Source organism: Scophthalmus maximus, chromosome 19 (genome assembly GCF_022379125.1).
Source record: "Scophthalmus maximus strain ysfricsl-2021 chromosome 19, ASM2237912v1, whole genome shotgun sequence".
In the NCBI taxonomy this organism is placed as follows: domain Eukaryota; kingdom Metazoa; phylum Chordata; class Actinopteri; order Pleuronectiformes; family Scophthalmidae; genus Scophthalmus; species Scophthalmus maximus.
Genome location: NC_061533.1, coordinates 8,742,330 through 8,757,412, shown reverse-complemented (window position 1 = coordinate 8,757,412; position 15,083 = coordinate 8,742,330). Strand labels below are relative to the sequence as shown.

General features: G+C 41.6%; 1 protein-coding gene across 1 annotated transcript; it reads left to right on the top strand.

Annotated features, from left to right (window-relative positions):
* Positions 1–318: 318 nt before the first annotated feature.
* Positions 319–9,095, top strand: mrps27 (mitochondrial ribosomal protein S27). The gene is made up of 11 exons (XM_035640613.1): positions 319–435; positions 575–652; positions 2,052–2,122; positions 2,235–2,293; positions 2,877–2,991; positions 3,520–3,598; positions 5,058–5,173; positions 5,457–5,559; positions 5,643–5,785; positions 7,442–7,603; positions 8,592–9,095. The coding sequence occupies exons 1-11, from the start codon at positions 363–365 to the stop codon at positions 8,838–8,840; spliced, it is 1,248 nt and encodes a 415-aa protein (XP_035496506.1). The 5' UTR covers positions 319–362; the 3' UTR covers positions 8,841–9,095.
* Positions 9,096–15,083: the final 5,988 nt, after the last annotated feature.

Sequence of the window (15,083 nt, the reverse complement as noted above, 5' to 3'; positions counted from 1 at the left end):
ACAGAGTCGACTGGTCAATTTTGTGCAAGAATTTGGTTTAATATGAGCTTTAATCATAGAACCTCAAAAGACGATCGCCAACTACCTTGGGCCCTATGAAGCTTAAGTCTTAATTTTGTCGTAATTCAAGTTATTTGTAATATTTTTTTTACGACTTGATTAATGAATGTGTAGCAATACATATATATATATATTTTTTTTTTTTCTGTGTGTATAATTAATTTTAAAATTGGTTGACGGAGTCTCACTGTTGGTACGACCCTCTGACGTCATTACGTAGGAACGTGAGAAATGTACGTCACGCGGTTCTTCCTCCTCCCCCCCCCCCCCCGCCGCGGGCCACGACATGGTATCGTCCAAAGATGGCAGCCTCCGTGATGAAGCGATGTTTGACTGCGGCTGTCAAAGTTAAACGTTTCTCTCCGTCTCTCTCGGGTAGGCTCCGTCTCACTGAGGTTTGGTGTCGTTGAGGTTTTCTGAAAACGCCCCCCCCCCCCACTAACGTAGCCGCTTTAGCCTCCATGTGCTACCTGTTGTCTGTGTGACCTGACGGACGGCTGTTTGTGTGTTGCAGCTAGGAGATGGTTGCTCTCGGCCGCTTACGCCGACACCAAAGTGTGGGAGGCGAGACAAAGGGATCCTCAGAACCTGGGTGAGAAACACTGACACTTGGAGCAACGATGGCGTGAAACCTACACCCACCGAGCAGTTTGTTAGGCACACCAGGACAAGGACTTCACAAAGGAAAGATTCTGCTCCACGTGGACTCAGCAGCTCCATTTGTTTGCAGATTTGTTAGCTGCACATTCATGCTGCTGCCAATCCCCTGTTCTACCACATCATCAAGGTTTTTCTGTGGGATTCAGGTCTGGTGACTGACTGGGGACTTAGGCCACTGAAGCTAACTGAACCCGTTGTCATGTCACTGCAATCTATTTGAGACGAGTTTTTGCCTCGTGACATGGTTGCTAAGTAACCATTAGGAGATGCTAAATCGGGGGCATCAAAGAGATGCACGTGGCTAATAGCAGCAATACTCACGTATAGACTGTGGCATTCAAACAATGACTGACTGGTATTCATTCCCCACACCAGCACCACCAGCCTGACTGACCTGTTGGGTTGATGCCACATTCTGACCCTGCTGTCTTCCATCTTCCAGCCTCAGCAGAAATCCTCATTAATCAGACAAGGCTAATGTTTTGGTGTCTTGCCCCACCGCAGCCTCCGATTTCGGTTTCTCGGTTGTCAGAAGTGGAACCTTACGCCGTCTTCTGCTGTTGCAGCCTGTCCCCTGCAAGATATAACATGTCTGGCCTTTCTCCTCCTTTTTAGTTTTTGGCACCGTTTTGAGTAAACTTTAGAGACCAGTATGTGAGTGTGGGCCTATCAATGGTGATGAGCAGCATCAGAAACACTCAAACCTGCCCGTCTGACACCAACACTCATGCCACCGCACAGAGATCCCGTTCTGATGATGGGAACATTAACCTGAAGCTCCTGACCTGAACCTGCATGTTTTTATGCTCGGTATTCCCAATAAAGGTGCTTTTGAGTGTATAGAGTCACCAAATAATCCTTTTGAAAGGATACATATGTATTTTCTACAGCTTAACCGTTTCAAAAGTTAAGTTTTGCTATAGTGCAGCTAAAAATTGTGTTCTTAGTTTTATATAAGGAAGTTGTCCTTTTAGTTGCCGTGGAGCATCAGATGTCACTGTGTGTGCGTGTGATTGACACAGGGTGGCAGTGTAACACTGCAGCCTCACGGGGCACCGATCAGAAACTGTTCAGTACTAAATACTGTCTATCATGGTTCACATTAACTCAAATCAGACTGAAGTTTTAAGATTTTTTTTTTTTAATTTACCAGAACTGAAGCATTTGGTGACAGTATGAAATACATTTTAGCTGGTGCTCTTTTGCCTCATGCGTGTGCGTCACACTGGGATACAACACCTATAACAAGATTGGTAATATTTTGTTTGTTGTGTTTAATGGGATAAACTGTATAAAAACCTTGCGGATGATTTTTTTTCCTCTACTCGCAGCTGAACTGGCTGCCACGATGGACAGGACGTACAACAAGAAACTCCCAGTCAGCTCTTTGACTGTGTCGCGGGTACGCTGCATCCACATTTAAATTGAATGTATTTATTTATTTCTATAAACCTGCCACAACAAGTAAGTTGCGGTTTTCAGGAATTACTTATGTTTTGTGTTCTACGTTTCAGTTTGTTGACAACATATCATCTCGGGAGGAAATAGATCAAGCGGAGTACTACCTCTACAAGTAAGAGGAATCTTTTTTTTTTACTCTTTCTCCATCTGACATTTCTGTGTCAGATGTCTGCAGCTGCTGCTGCCTCGGTTTTTGGTCCTTAGTTTGTACCAACTTGTGAGCTTTTCTTGGAATGAATTGTCTGTTCGGTTTGTCTGTTTTGGTTTATGCTCAGTCACATGCTTTTCTTTGTTCGGGGCAACTCCAGACCTTTCCTGTTTACTCCCTCCTCTGGAATCTGCACCCATTCTTGCGATTACAAGATTTAGAATATTTCCCAATTATAACTGAGTGTGAATTAGATAACCACCTCTCCCCTTTGGAGAAGTTTGATCACAGGTAATTATTAGTGTTGATACATTCCACAGTTTTTGATGCAGTTGGACTCGTGTATATCACACTTTTGTGTTCATTTATTTTCTTGGTGATTCTGCAGCCAAAACGGTTCACTACATGCTTGTGACATTTAACTATGATCTCTTCTCTTCCTCACATCTTTCCTATCGTTTTGGGTATCCTCGATAAGGCAGAGCTGTGATGAATATATATAAAGAGACCCTCGTGAGTTGTTTTTTCCCCTTTTTTATTCCTTCAGGTTTCGTCACAGTCCAAACTGTTGGTACCTGCGAGACTGGAGTGTTCACAGCTGGATCAGACAGTGTCTAAAGTACGGGGCCAGCGAAAAGGCCCTGTACACGCTCAAAAACAAGGTACACAACACATTATATTCCTTCTGTTATGAAGACGAGGCTCATCATCAAAATCAGAGAGGAAATCTAATCAGCGGTTGCTGATCAGGGCTGACAGCTGCAGTCATCTGCCAGTGCGAGCGATTACAGAGCCCATCCTAAAAACCCACATGCATTTTCAAACTGATCTGCGCAGCACAAATAACATCAAATGTGTTTGACATTTTCCTAGCATGTGTACTGTTCGTGAGTGAGTGGTAGTATCTGGGAATCACTGCATTATTCCAAAGGCAGAGACGTCAACTGGCCAGTGATGTGTTTACAGTGAGGTAAAGCGGCGTATACTCTGTCAGCATGGCCGCCTCTGTAGTTGTTTTGATTGGTGTCAGTGTCGGCGTTGCATTCGGAATCTGCGGTTGTTATTGTTGTGCATGATATACACCGTCTTTACCAAATCATGTGGAGTAAACAATGTCCAAGGACAAATAACGTAAAAATCATGTTGCTATACATTTGATGTGAATATTCGAAGTGTCTGTGTGTTTCCAGGTCCAGTATGGAATATTCCCAGACGACTTCACCTTCAACCTGCTCATAGATACTTTCATTAAGGATGGAGACTTTAAAAGTAAGGCTTTTTAAAACATGTTTCCATTGAAAGATTTAGAAGAAAGAAAAGAAAAAATTTGGTTGCTGAAATAATGTAGGTTTTCCAAACAATTTGTTGTTGACTTAGTAAATTGCCAAGAGTGGGAACAGAGTTGGAACATTGTGGAATCAATAGAATCATATTTCAAACATTTCTTTCCATGTTTGTAAAAGACAGAGGTAAAGAGGAAGCTTGATTACTTTTCTGTATAACATTAGACAGTAAACAATATGTTGTTTTTCAACAAGTGAAGGCACATAGTTGGTATTATAGTGTTTCCAGGTCTGTGGTGAAATTCTGATTGCATTTGATAAAATGCTGAATTCTCTGTTTTTTAGTTCTATACTGCATATCCTCAGTACCACAGCTCAAATCTGATGTTGTCTCAGTACACTGAAGGATAAATCAATAATCTATATTTGTTATTTGGCTGTCAACAAATCCAATGAAAACATCAACACCAAACCTGAATTGATCCAATTAACAAAAAACCTTATATATCTTATTCTTTTGTTTTGTTTCATGTTCATGACCACATTGTTGCCCTCAGGTGTCATATGTTGATTACAATGAACGTGACGCCCCCCCCCCCCCCCCCCCCCCCCCCCCCGGGTCAAGTCTACAGACGTGGTCTATATCGTTATTAGATCATCTCCTCGTGCCCTCGTCTTCCGTCTGGTTTTAATGACACCAGACTGGACAATAAGCTCATTCGTTTATTGTGATTATTTATCACGATGAACGCTAATGTTCACTTAACAGTGGATGAAAACAAACATTTATCAGCATTTCCTGTTTGCTGATAATGTGATCTAATTATTGGTTTGAAATTCGGATGGAAAGCTAATGTTGGTTTTGGTTTTTATCACAAAAATATAGAATAATACCAGGCTTATTATTCAATAGATCCCGACGGATATGGATTTTTGGGAGTTGATACCAATTTAGGGTGTAGAAATATAAGCAATACAATATATCAGCCGATATATTATATATTTCTTTTTTAATGTGGCAATGATTCCTAAGATGTAGTTATCAACCAAATAAATACAACTTGAATAAAGAAAGTAAACGTATTTTCACGTAAATGTAAACGTTTATTCTGTTAACTGAAATTTTTCTTATCGACAGACATAAATGCCGATGTGCCTGCGAAAGACCCATCGACTGATATTATCGGCCAGCCGATTTATCAGTCGGGTTCTAAACTAACTCTAACATTCCTGTTAATTTTATCATCTCTATGAAGAACTCACTGTAACAATAGTTTTGGAAGCCTAACACAAAATAATATTTTACATGGGAATTTCTAAAAAAGCATTTGATACAGCAGCCTGACCAAATGAAATCAAAGAAGCTATGATAACGTTTATTAGAAAAAAAGAAAGAAAAGAAAACAACAAGGATGATGATGAGCTCATGTTTTTCTGACGTACAGGTGCGTGCTCTGTGGTCGAGGAGGTGATGCTCCAGGAGGCCTTCAACCTTCCCTCCACACAGATTCTGTCTCTGTACTCGCTGGGCACTTACCTAGCAACCAGGCCACAGCTGACGGTGAGGGACACAGCAGCTGCAGCAACATGGGAGGGTGTTATGAAAACACGTGATACCGGAATATCGTTCCTCTTGCAAATGCAGTAGATTTACTGTGAAGTCGGTAAAGTCATCAGTGACTTGTTGAATGACCCCTGATGTTTTAGAAGGATGCAGGAGGGCTTAAGTCATTTTTTTTGGAAAAACAAAGAGCTGAAACTCATTCGTGTGTCAATGTTTGTGGCTGACCTAACAAAATATGCTTCCAGATTAAATATGTACACTCGTTCCTCGCTGTGTTCAGGTGTCAGAGGAGCGAGCTTTGGGGGCGTCGCTGCTCATCTGTGGACTGAAGCACGACAGCACCGTTGGCCTCAGCGCTCAGCTACTTGGCAAAGCCCTCTTAGGTGTGTGTTTGTCCTTTTCTTTTTTATTTACTTTTTATTGATTTGTCCAGCATGTCTTCATTATCTTCCTTTCTCCCATATAGGCAAAGTGGAGTTTCTAAAGGGCATACACGCCGTGTTCAGGGGCATGCCCCTCTTCTGGGGCCGTGGATATCTGGGCCAGGTGCTGGCCGTCATGGAGAGCGTAGCCGCTGCTTCTGATGACATCAAGCTGTCCAAAGACACGGTAAGGAGGAGAATTTAATTTTGTGTGTGGTAGTTATTGTTCATTTTAATGCTGATTCTCATTAACATTTGTTTGTTTTTGTGGAGGACGTGAGCTGGTATTGACAAATGTGCATTTCAGTGACATTGCACAGCAGTGCGGTCGTCATGGTGAGGTGCCATGTTTGGGCACAGTTTTGTCATCACAATCCAATCACAGTCTCTCATTAGGAAAACGTGTTGGATATGTGAGTAGTTTGCTCTTTGTATCTACGGTTTGATGCATGTTTGTATCTGAACCAATACTCAGACTGATCATGAAGAAGATGAGATTGTTTTTTTAAAGCTTTTGTCAATACCATAAAATTCAGTGTCTCTGCAATCAGCTGAATGAATTAAGTCACAGTTAGATCTGACTCTAATCCCTTGAATTTAATGCACCATGTTGTGCTGCTTTGGATTTCAGATACCAGTCGACCTATCAGAATCGGTGCAATGGGAGAAAAAAAAAAGTCACACTGCAATGTCACATAAAATAAAACATGGGGAAAAAAAGGTGGCTTTTGTGTAAGCGGAAGCAATATTTTTTTTCCTTTTTTTCCCAGTATGATTAATTTAGCAGTTTACGCCTTTGCGCTAAAACATGTCCATTGTATGCAGTGTCTCCTACAGGGTGGCTTCTATCAGATTAGCAGGTCCTTGTCATAGTCCACTCATCACACCTAATATCATCATACGTGACGTAACACACAACAAACAGAGAACCATAATATTCGGCTTGGACCTGCAGTGCTCGTACTAATACAGAATGAACAAACACAGACTGCACAAACAAAACACCCTGCCAGACGGCATGACTCCCTGTGCTCATTTGAACTTAATTTATAGATCTTCTTCTCCTCTGACTGAGGGTTTGACGTGAAACAAACATATTCCCAAAGTATTAAGATCATTGCTGTAAGATTAATCTGGGTTAAACATTTCTTACCGATAGGCATCTGCGTTTAAAACCAAAATGCTGCATAGTCTTCTGCAAAACAGCCTTGACACACTCAGTGGATACGGGCTGTTGTAAGTGTTGATACTCGCCAGGTGGGGGGTGTGACACAGACAGTCTTCATCTGCTGAGATGGAACACACATGCTGTCATATTGTCATTATTTTTTACATGTATGCACGCAACACACAGCCGGGTGTAGGGTCTCTAATCCGGCCTGCGCTGTCCAGTTCAATTGTTTAGCTTTTTTCACGTCTAATGAGATTTTGCGGAGCCTGGGGCACTGAGTCTGTCTATGAGAATTACTGCGACGGGAATTAAACAGCCAGCGAGACGACAGTCTGCAATAATGCAGACTGAGCTGATAACGCCACAGGACAGCGAGGAAATATTACATCTCAGGTGAAGGCGCTGGTGACTGCCGCCTCAGGTCACTGTTGATCTTACTTCTTCCTAATATGAATTGGTGAATTGTCAAGGAAGGTGTTCGGCCTCTTTCATCATCACCACATGCCTGCTCGCTAATCATTCAAATATGGATAAACATGAAGATATTATACTTGCTCAGGTAAATACAATAACGCAGAAAAACTCTTGAGGCAGTAAGAGCTATTTCAGCACAGATTTCGAACGGATTGATTTTTGCAAACAATTCTAATGTTCATTTTCATTTATTTTCAGCTGGACTACGTGAATGACTTGCTGCAGGAACTGTCTTCCACCTCAGACTCTGAGTCTTCTGGAGAGGAGTCGGGAGGTGAGGAGGAGAAGAAGGAAGACGCTGTAGATGAAGATGATCAGGCCGAGCAGGCTATGCTACCTAAGTATGTTAGCAGATTCAAGGTGGGTGTTTGTAGCAGCAGCAACAACAACAACAACAATAGTAAATACCATTTCCTTTCATGACTGGGGTTGTAACTCAGATTTTATTCTCTCTAGGGATTTCCTTCCCTATAAAAACATTTTCCTCTATGTTTACTAGCTCGCAGTCGTCTTCTTTCCTGCCTTTGTTGGCCCATTAATCATGAAGTTATGACATTATATATTCAGTGTGACACGGTAACTTGTACCCACACGTAAAGACATTCTCCACAGTTATCATTGGTCAGGAACGCCACAGGGACCCTCCAGGGTGTGACTAGTTTTACTGATCAATATCTGATACTGACCGTACAGTGTGTTCTGTTGCTGATCTATTACAGCAAGGGTCAAAAAAACTATCAAAAACTTCGACATTTAAAAGATTCACCAGAATTTTACATTATACATTTTATTAATTGTTTTATTTAAAAAAAACTCATCTAGTAAGTTTATTGGATACATTTGGCCTCATGTTGGATTATTTTGGAATGGTTCAGATTGCATTTGTTTTTCATTGTGTCAGGTAACAAAGAGCCCCGTTTTCATAAACATGACAAAATTGAATAAATATCTGAAGTTTTACTTAATTTTACTGTAAAATTCAGTTATTTTGATGTACTTAACTCGTATGACATTCAGTCTTTATTAGACCTTTTACTATCTGAACTTCTCAAGACAACTTACAGTTATAAACAATAACATCTTTTTAATGCCTCTTTATAAACTCTAATTTCTACACACTCTTTTCTGTCTTGAAAACGCAAGTTGGTGTGTGAACTCGACCCACTTTTTTATAGACTCCAGATATAATCTTTTTGGGGATTTAGGAATGTTTCCAGAGAAGCTTGAGCATTTGAAATGTGTTTAATAGAGTTCACTAGTTTGGAGGGTTTCCCCAAAGTCACCTCAATGACGTGGTGAGGTCACTGTATGACGCCTTCAACCTTTTCTTGCCTCCCTGCCTCCCCAGGAACTGAGTAGCCAGCTGGAGTCTCAGGGTAAACTGGACCCTGCGTCCTTCCAGGATTTAGTGACCGCTCTGGCCGGGCAGAACCTGGCCACTGCGGAGCAACAGGACCTGGAGCAGTACGAGCGCAGCATGCAAGCCTGGGAGGCTGAGACGAGGCAGCTGATCCAGAGAGAGAAGGAGATGAGGGAGAAGGCCCACGAGGAGAAACAGGAGAGGTTAGCTGCCATGGCCGCTGCTCAGCAGGAATAAAGACAGTGAGGCAGGAGCTGAACCAACATCACTGAGCTGTCCTTTGAAGTATGTACATTTATGATTGTGTATACTGTACTTAGGAGATAAGAGTTGTGTGTGAAATTAAATTGTGAAATATCAACATTGTCAACATTAGATCTGATTGTGTCACTGATTGTGTTATCAATTATTTTGTTTTCTTAAGAGCAGTCACTGTATGTGTCCAAAACAAATTTCCCTATGGGACAATAAAGTATATCTAATCTAATCTAATTTCATGTGAAGTATTGCTCTGTTTTTATAGAACTCTGACTAATTAGCAGTAAGTATATTGTCACAATAAAAAGAATTTCATTTTTCATTGTTATCAGAAATACTGTCTGTGGAATGATATCATTATTGGAACATATGCTAACATCAATTGTTAAGCCTGATGGTTTTGAGGTGACCTCATGTAAGCAAAAAAAAGGGAGAAGCTAAGGGAAGGTTCTCACCAGCACATCCTCCCACTCCTTTTCCTCTCTGCCTCTGTGTGTGTCTCTGTGAGTCAAAAGCATCTCTGGATGTTTTCTCACAGGGGGGAATGAGAGGGATGTTGCATAGAAGAATTATTTGCTGAGAAAACCAGTCTCAGTGCATGGAACGAAGGGAATGCTTTCGTGACCAGAACACTTTCCATTCATAAAGGAAAAACATACATCACGCAGTGCGGATCCAGGTAACTGTATGAATTGACACAAAGTGAACTCTAAAAAAAATATCATGTCAGCTTTTTACATAAACAGCACCTATTAGTAAAAAAACAGCACATGTCAAATGCCCAATGGACAAAAGCCGACGTTGTTTAGAGTCTGCAGAAAGATAAGATAATAGATCTTTGGAGGAGAAAATGCCGTTGTGGTGGTGCACATAATGCATTCAGTCCTCTATTCAGTATTCAGAGCATGATCTTGGGAAACGGCCTGGAATGCAGTCCAGTATGAATGAGTGGCACAAAATGCTGGAACAAGAACCATTGTGAACCCGAGGCTCCGTCCTGGCTGCTTTTATTGACAAAAGTTTCCCCACCACGGTGATTTTACAGACCTGTCCCCCCCCCCCCCCTCCCCCCCCGTTCACCGTAGATATTTTTGACATGTCGTAGCAGGAAAAAAAGCACAGGTGAAACTAATTTTGTGAAAAAATGCTTCTGTTTTATGAAGCATCCCAGTGAGGCAGGCAGCGCTCTGGAACTATCTCACCTCAATCGACTGCAAAGGTTTTTGATGTTATCAATTGCACCTGCAGAGTTTTCCTTCGATGACATGCCAAACTGTCTGCTGTGGAAAAAAGGTCTGTTGAGATAAAACTAACTGTCATTGTTGATTATCCGTTACTGGTCACCCTGATGAATAAGATTAGCCTGTGTGAGTAAGACCCAGTTGGTATTATTCTACATTTCTTTTATTGTCAGGCCAAAGTTAAATTCCATAATAATAATAAAAACGCCGTCTTTGACATCCCATCATTGTTTGTTTGTTGCTCCCACTGAAGACGTAAATCTCTAAAAAATAATAATAATCGAAAACGGGAAAATTGTGTATTTGTATGGGGACTATATTCAGGTGTGGATACTCGCAGCTCCTCTCTGTGTGTGTTTGTCATGATGAAAGAACATGAAACCCAGCGCCCATTGTGTGGTTCACTCGTGGGTTTCTAGTGGAGCTCTATTTGCACAGAGAAAGAATTGGCTTTGGATACAAAGCCAATTGTTTGTTTTGGTCTATTTGTGCGATCTGTTGACAATTAGAAAAAAATACGGAATGTTATCCTTGAATCGCTTATCATTTTTTATGGCCCGCAAAATGAAAACATTGATTTCATTTTCTTACGTAATTTGCTCATGTGACACAGGAATCAATGAGATGACGGTGCGCCGACGCTTGTTGCTGCAGTGACGACTGATTGTGATAAGGCTTCAAATGCATTTGCTAAAGTTCAAATAAAAGTACCACTGTCTTCCCAGTGTCCCAACAATTCATTCTTTACTTTCAATACCAGCTTCCCTCAACACAGCTTCCTTTTTAGTGTGTAGTCCACGTGAAGTGTATCTCCCAGTGGTAAAGCTTTTACTGTGCCAAAGCTGTAAACAATGAATCAGCTCTAATATGCAATAAGAACCACCCTGTCAGCTCCTCATCCTCACTTTCACACCACTGGCTTCGAAGGCAACAGGAGTGTTTGCGCTCCTTGCTGTTGTCCGAGGCTGCAGCCTGACATTTCGGGTGCCGGTGTTGAACAGGTGTGCCGACACAGCCGATGAAGTCGTTCAGGTGGGGTGTAATGATGACGGTAAAAAGTCAGGAAGTGTGACATCCACATCACTGGTTATCTGATGCCCGGAGCCCTGCAAGTGTGTTAATAGACCCGTGTGTGTTTTAATGGAGGGGAGGAGGCGGGCGGAGAGGGCTTCAGTTTATTTCTTTCTAAATATGTAGAATCTGAAAGGGAAAAGGGGGGATGGATGCATTAGACGCTATCTGTGCAGAGCCTGGATACAGAACACCTGCTACTGTATCAACAATTTATCTCTGCCACGGAACCTTATTTGTAGATTAAATACTGCAGCTGGTAGGAGAAACGTCTAACAAGGGCCAGCACATCCTCATCTGATCTCCTGTGTTAAGTACGTACTATCCTCACTGAACAGTATGTTCTTTAAGTTAGATTTTTTTTTCTCTCTTTCTTTCTTTCCCATGGCTGCAGTTTTTCCTTGTTATGCAAACACACACACACACACACACGCACACACTCTGTTATGTTTTTCTTTCCTCCCTTTTTACTTAGGTCAACAGGATTTGGTTCCTTACTTCTGATTCGTACGTGTGATTTATATCAGAGATGGCAGACCACAGAGTATCTGTCTCCTGCTCTGTGAAGCAGATTACAGGATGAAATGCTGCTGGTCGTGTTGCTCTTGGCAGGCCTGCCCACAGCAAGCCGAGTCTCCAGAGAAACGTGTCTCTTCATCTTTCATTACTCATCAAGGTCGCCCGCTTGGCATCTTAACATTTTAAAGAGATAAGCGAAAAACTAATAACGTTTAATTTGTCTCTCTGTTTGTTTTGAGGACACGCGAGGCTTCCATGCGTTCTGACACTTGTGTGCTGCTCGCATGTTAAGCAGTGATGAATTCGACGTGCAGTGCTAACTAGAAATTGGATTTATTTGCTGTAGGTTTTGTAATTTTGTCTGTTATTTTGTCATCATTACCTGATGAATGTAAAACATTTTCAAACTTTTAAAATGTTTGCATCACTTTTTTTCAATACAAAACATTTGATACCTACAACGTGCGCCTCATTTCATTCTGTCATTGTAAAGTTTGTAGTGTTATGCGCACAGTTTTAATGGACCTTCTCAGTCAGTATTAGTTTTTCTTGTCAACACAGTTGAGGGTTAGTTTTATCAACATGACTTGAGTGTTTTTGACTGATGACATTGTATAACTGGTTTACGGCAAATACTCCTGGAGTATTCGTACGTCGGTAAGTTGTCTTATGTCCTCTGTTGTAGTCTGTCGTCCTGACTTATTAAAGCTGACATGTGGGGCCAATTATCTACTAAAACACGATCATTGTTCGTTATTGTTTTCCCATCACATCGGTTGCATGCATGTGAAGTGATGTGGTAAAATATCATAAATCCTGGACCCAAGCCAAAGACAATTAGTGCGCTCAAAATAATCGATGACAAAAGTGTTTACAGCAGTTTGTCATGGACTCACTTGGAGGTGGGGTGAAAACAGAGGGGAAAAGATGAAATGAACCATACAAAATGGTGCATTCAGTTGTACACTTCAATAAAATGGCAGAAGTAATTGTGGCTACGTGGCGTGCCCCGAGCGGGGCACTGTGATTGGTTGTCGTCGTCATGACGAAGCACCAGGTGATGGTTGAGCGTCGAAGCAACGTGTGAGTGCTGCGTCATGAACTCAAAACAGAAGTGGTTGCTGTCATATTATAATATTATATGCTTATTGCTAATATGATGTTACTGACTCTGTCGCATCTGAACGTATCCTTTTGCTTTAGACGTGTGGGCTTCCTCAGTAATGTTGATGCGACTGAACGTTCCCATCCAGTCGCACAGCAGGGGCCACGGACAGTATGTCCAAAAAAAACAATTCACAAACTGAGCAGATGGAATATTAATGAGCTGATTTAATGAGATGAAGTGTTGGTCGGGTTTGTCGCTCGTTTGTTTCGGTTTGTGTCTCTTTGCACCGTTTTCTTTCATTTATGCGTCTACACCAGTGGACCATCCTGCACGCTCTCTTTCCATTGTGTTCCAACGTGCACCTGAGGTTGTCTGACCGTGTAAAGATTAGCGGAAATCGCTCCTAATGTAGCTTTGAGTTGCTCTCCCTGTTAATGATTACAACCATAATGTCTAAAAACCACTGGTACACTTGTAAAAGAACTTGCAGTGGTGCGGGACTCAGAGCTCTTTACCCCGCCAAGGAATCTGAATTGTTTAGACAAATTAAGACTTTTAAAGCAACTTCCCATCATGTTGCTGTTTGACTGTTGCCATGACACGAGTAACACACCCTCTTGATGGATAAACTGTCCTGCAAGAAGGTCAGGAAAAATGATTGCATGAAGTCAACGTTAGGAGAATATGGCGCCTGAGCTTGTTCTTTGCCATTTTTGACTTGAGTGAGCTCGAGCCAACATTTGTGATGTAGCAAACGTTGCAGTCCTACAGCCTCGGGCATAAACGGTCCTCTCTGGCTCTGATGTGTGCCAGATGAGGACTGTCAATAATTTTATGAAGAGCAATGTTGACTCTGGATGTACGTTTTATGCTCAGATCACTTAAGGTTATTTACAGTGGTTGTACACAGCAACTCTATATTCTCAAAGAGTTGGAGATTAGACAGAATTCAATTTGATGACCTGATCGACTGCCGCAAACAATTAATGACACGGTCTCATCGGATGCTTGCCGCAAATAATCTGAACAAAAAATGAACTGTGCGTTTCTGTTTTCATGTTGGCATCACATGTCAACCTCAGTGCCAGTTCAAACAGTTTACATCTGATCCACGGCGCTGCGGCTTTGTTATGTTGAGCGCGATCGCGTGCGGATGTTATCGACAAATCTAGCAGCCCCCAGAATAAACACGTCCTAACTCTCTCTAAACTTTACATTTAAAAACAAGCTGCAGGCAGAGAGTCCTCAAAGGCCACAACCTGCCCACCTGGGCCTTATTCTCAGAGATGATGGGAATCACAGACTCGAGTCAGGAGCGTTGACTCGAGACAAAAGAGCGACAATAGCCTGATATGAAGTAGCTGTAAACAGATCTATTTGAAAACACTAGATTTGTGCTTAAAATTGAGAAAATATTTATTTAGTTTGAGGGTCAAGACCAATGAAAATTTCGTTGGTAGGCTCAAAGTGTTTTTGTACACTTCCAGGTAGCCAGTGGTTTTCGTGTATTTTACTACAATATGAAAAACAGCTTGAACAGCTTGAAACATTTTGGGAAATATTCCTTTTATGCCCAGAGAGAGAGAGAGGGAGAGAGAGAGAGAGAGAGAGAGAGAGAGAGAGAGTGAGATCGCTGTTAATAATAGTCTCTGTAAATGTGTAGCTGGAGCCAGCATCCTCCAGAAGTCTCCCCTCCCATCCGAGATTTTGTTTTTAGAACAGTAAAATCACAAAAAGAAATGACAAGCTTATTATTGGTGATCTTTAAAGGTGCCGGTAGGTGGATTTGTTACCTTTGGACGCAACAAAGCTGGAATCTGTTTCCCTCTGTTTCCAGTCTGTATCGCTAAGATGCTACTGTCTGTAGTGTCATATTTACTGTACACACATGAATGATATAATTCTCCTCATCTGCTTTTCATGAATATAAGCATACTCTCTAACTTTTACACTGAACCAACATGGATGAGAAGTCTTTGAAGAGCTTAGGAAGAAAAATCGAAATTTGAATAATAAAAAATGCCGGTTCGAAACTATGTCGCTGTGTAACTATTGAACCAACCACATGCTGGGTGACTGTAACACAGCAAAAAATGATTCCTAGTTTCACCCAGCGAGATGTGGTACATATCCAATCCAAATGTTGGTTCATGTCAACTCGAACGTTGGGTTCATCCCACCTCATGAATAGGTCTCAATGTTTTGTTACAGTAAAATCTGACACATTTCAACAGACTACGTTCAAAAATAGCTCTTCCCTGTTTGTTTTCTATTCATCATTAG

What these genes read in the sequence shown, in the direction of transcription:
- mrps27 (XM_035640613.1), top strand. Translation starts at nt 363, where the DNA reads ATGGCAGCCTCCGTGATGAAGCGATGTTTGACTGCGGCTGTCAAAGTT. An exon ending in TTTCTCTCCGTCTCTCTCGG is followed by an intron (nt 436 to 574) that starts GTAGGCTCCGTC and finishes TGTGTGTTGCAG; the next exon opens with CTAGGAGATGGTTGCTCTCG. An exon ending in TGTACACGCTCAAAAACAAG is followed by an intron (nt 2,992 to 3,519) that starts GTACACAACACA and finishes GTGTGTTTCCAG; the next exon opens with GTCCAGTATGGAATATTCCC.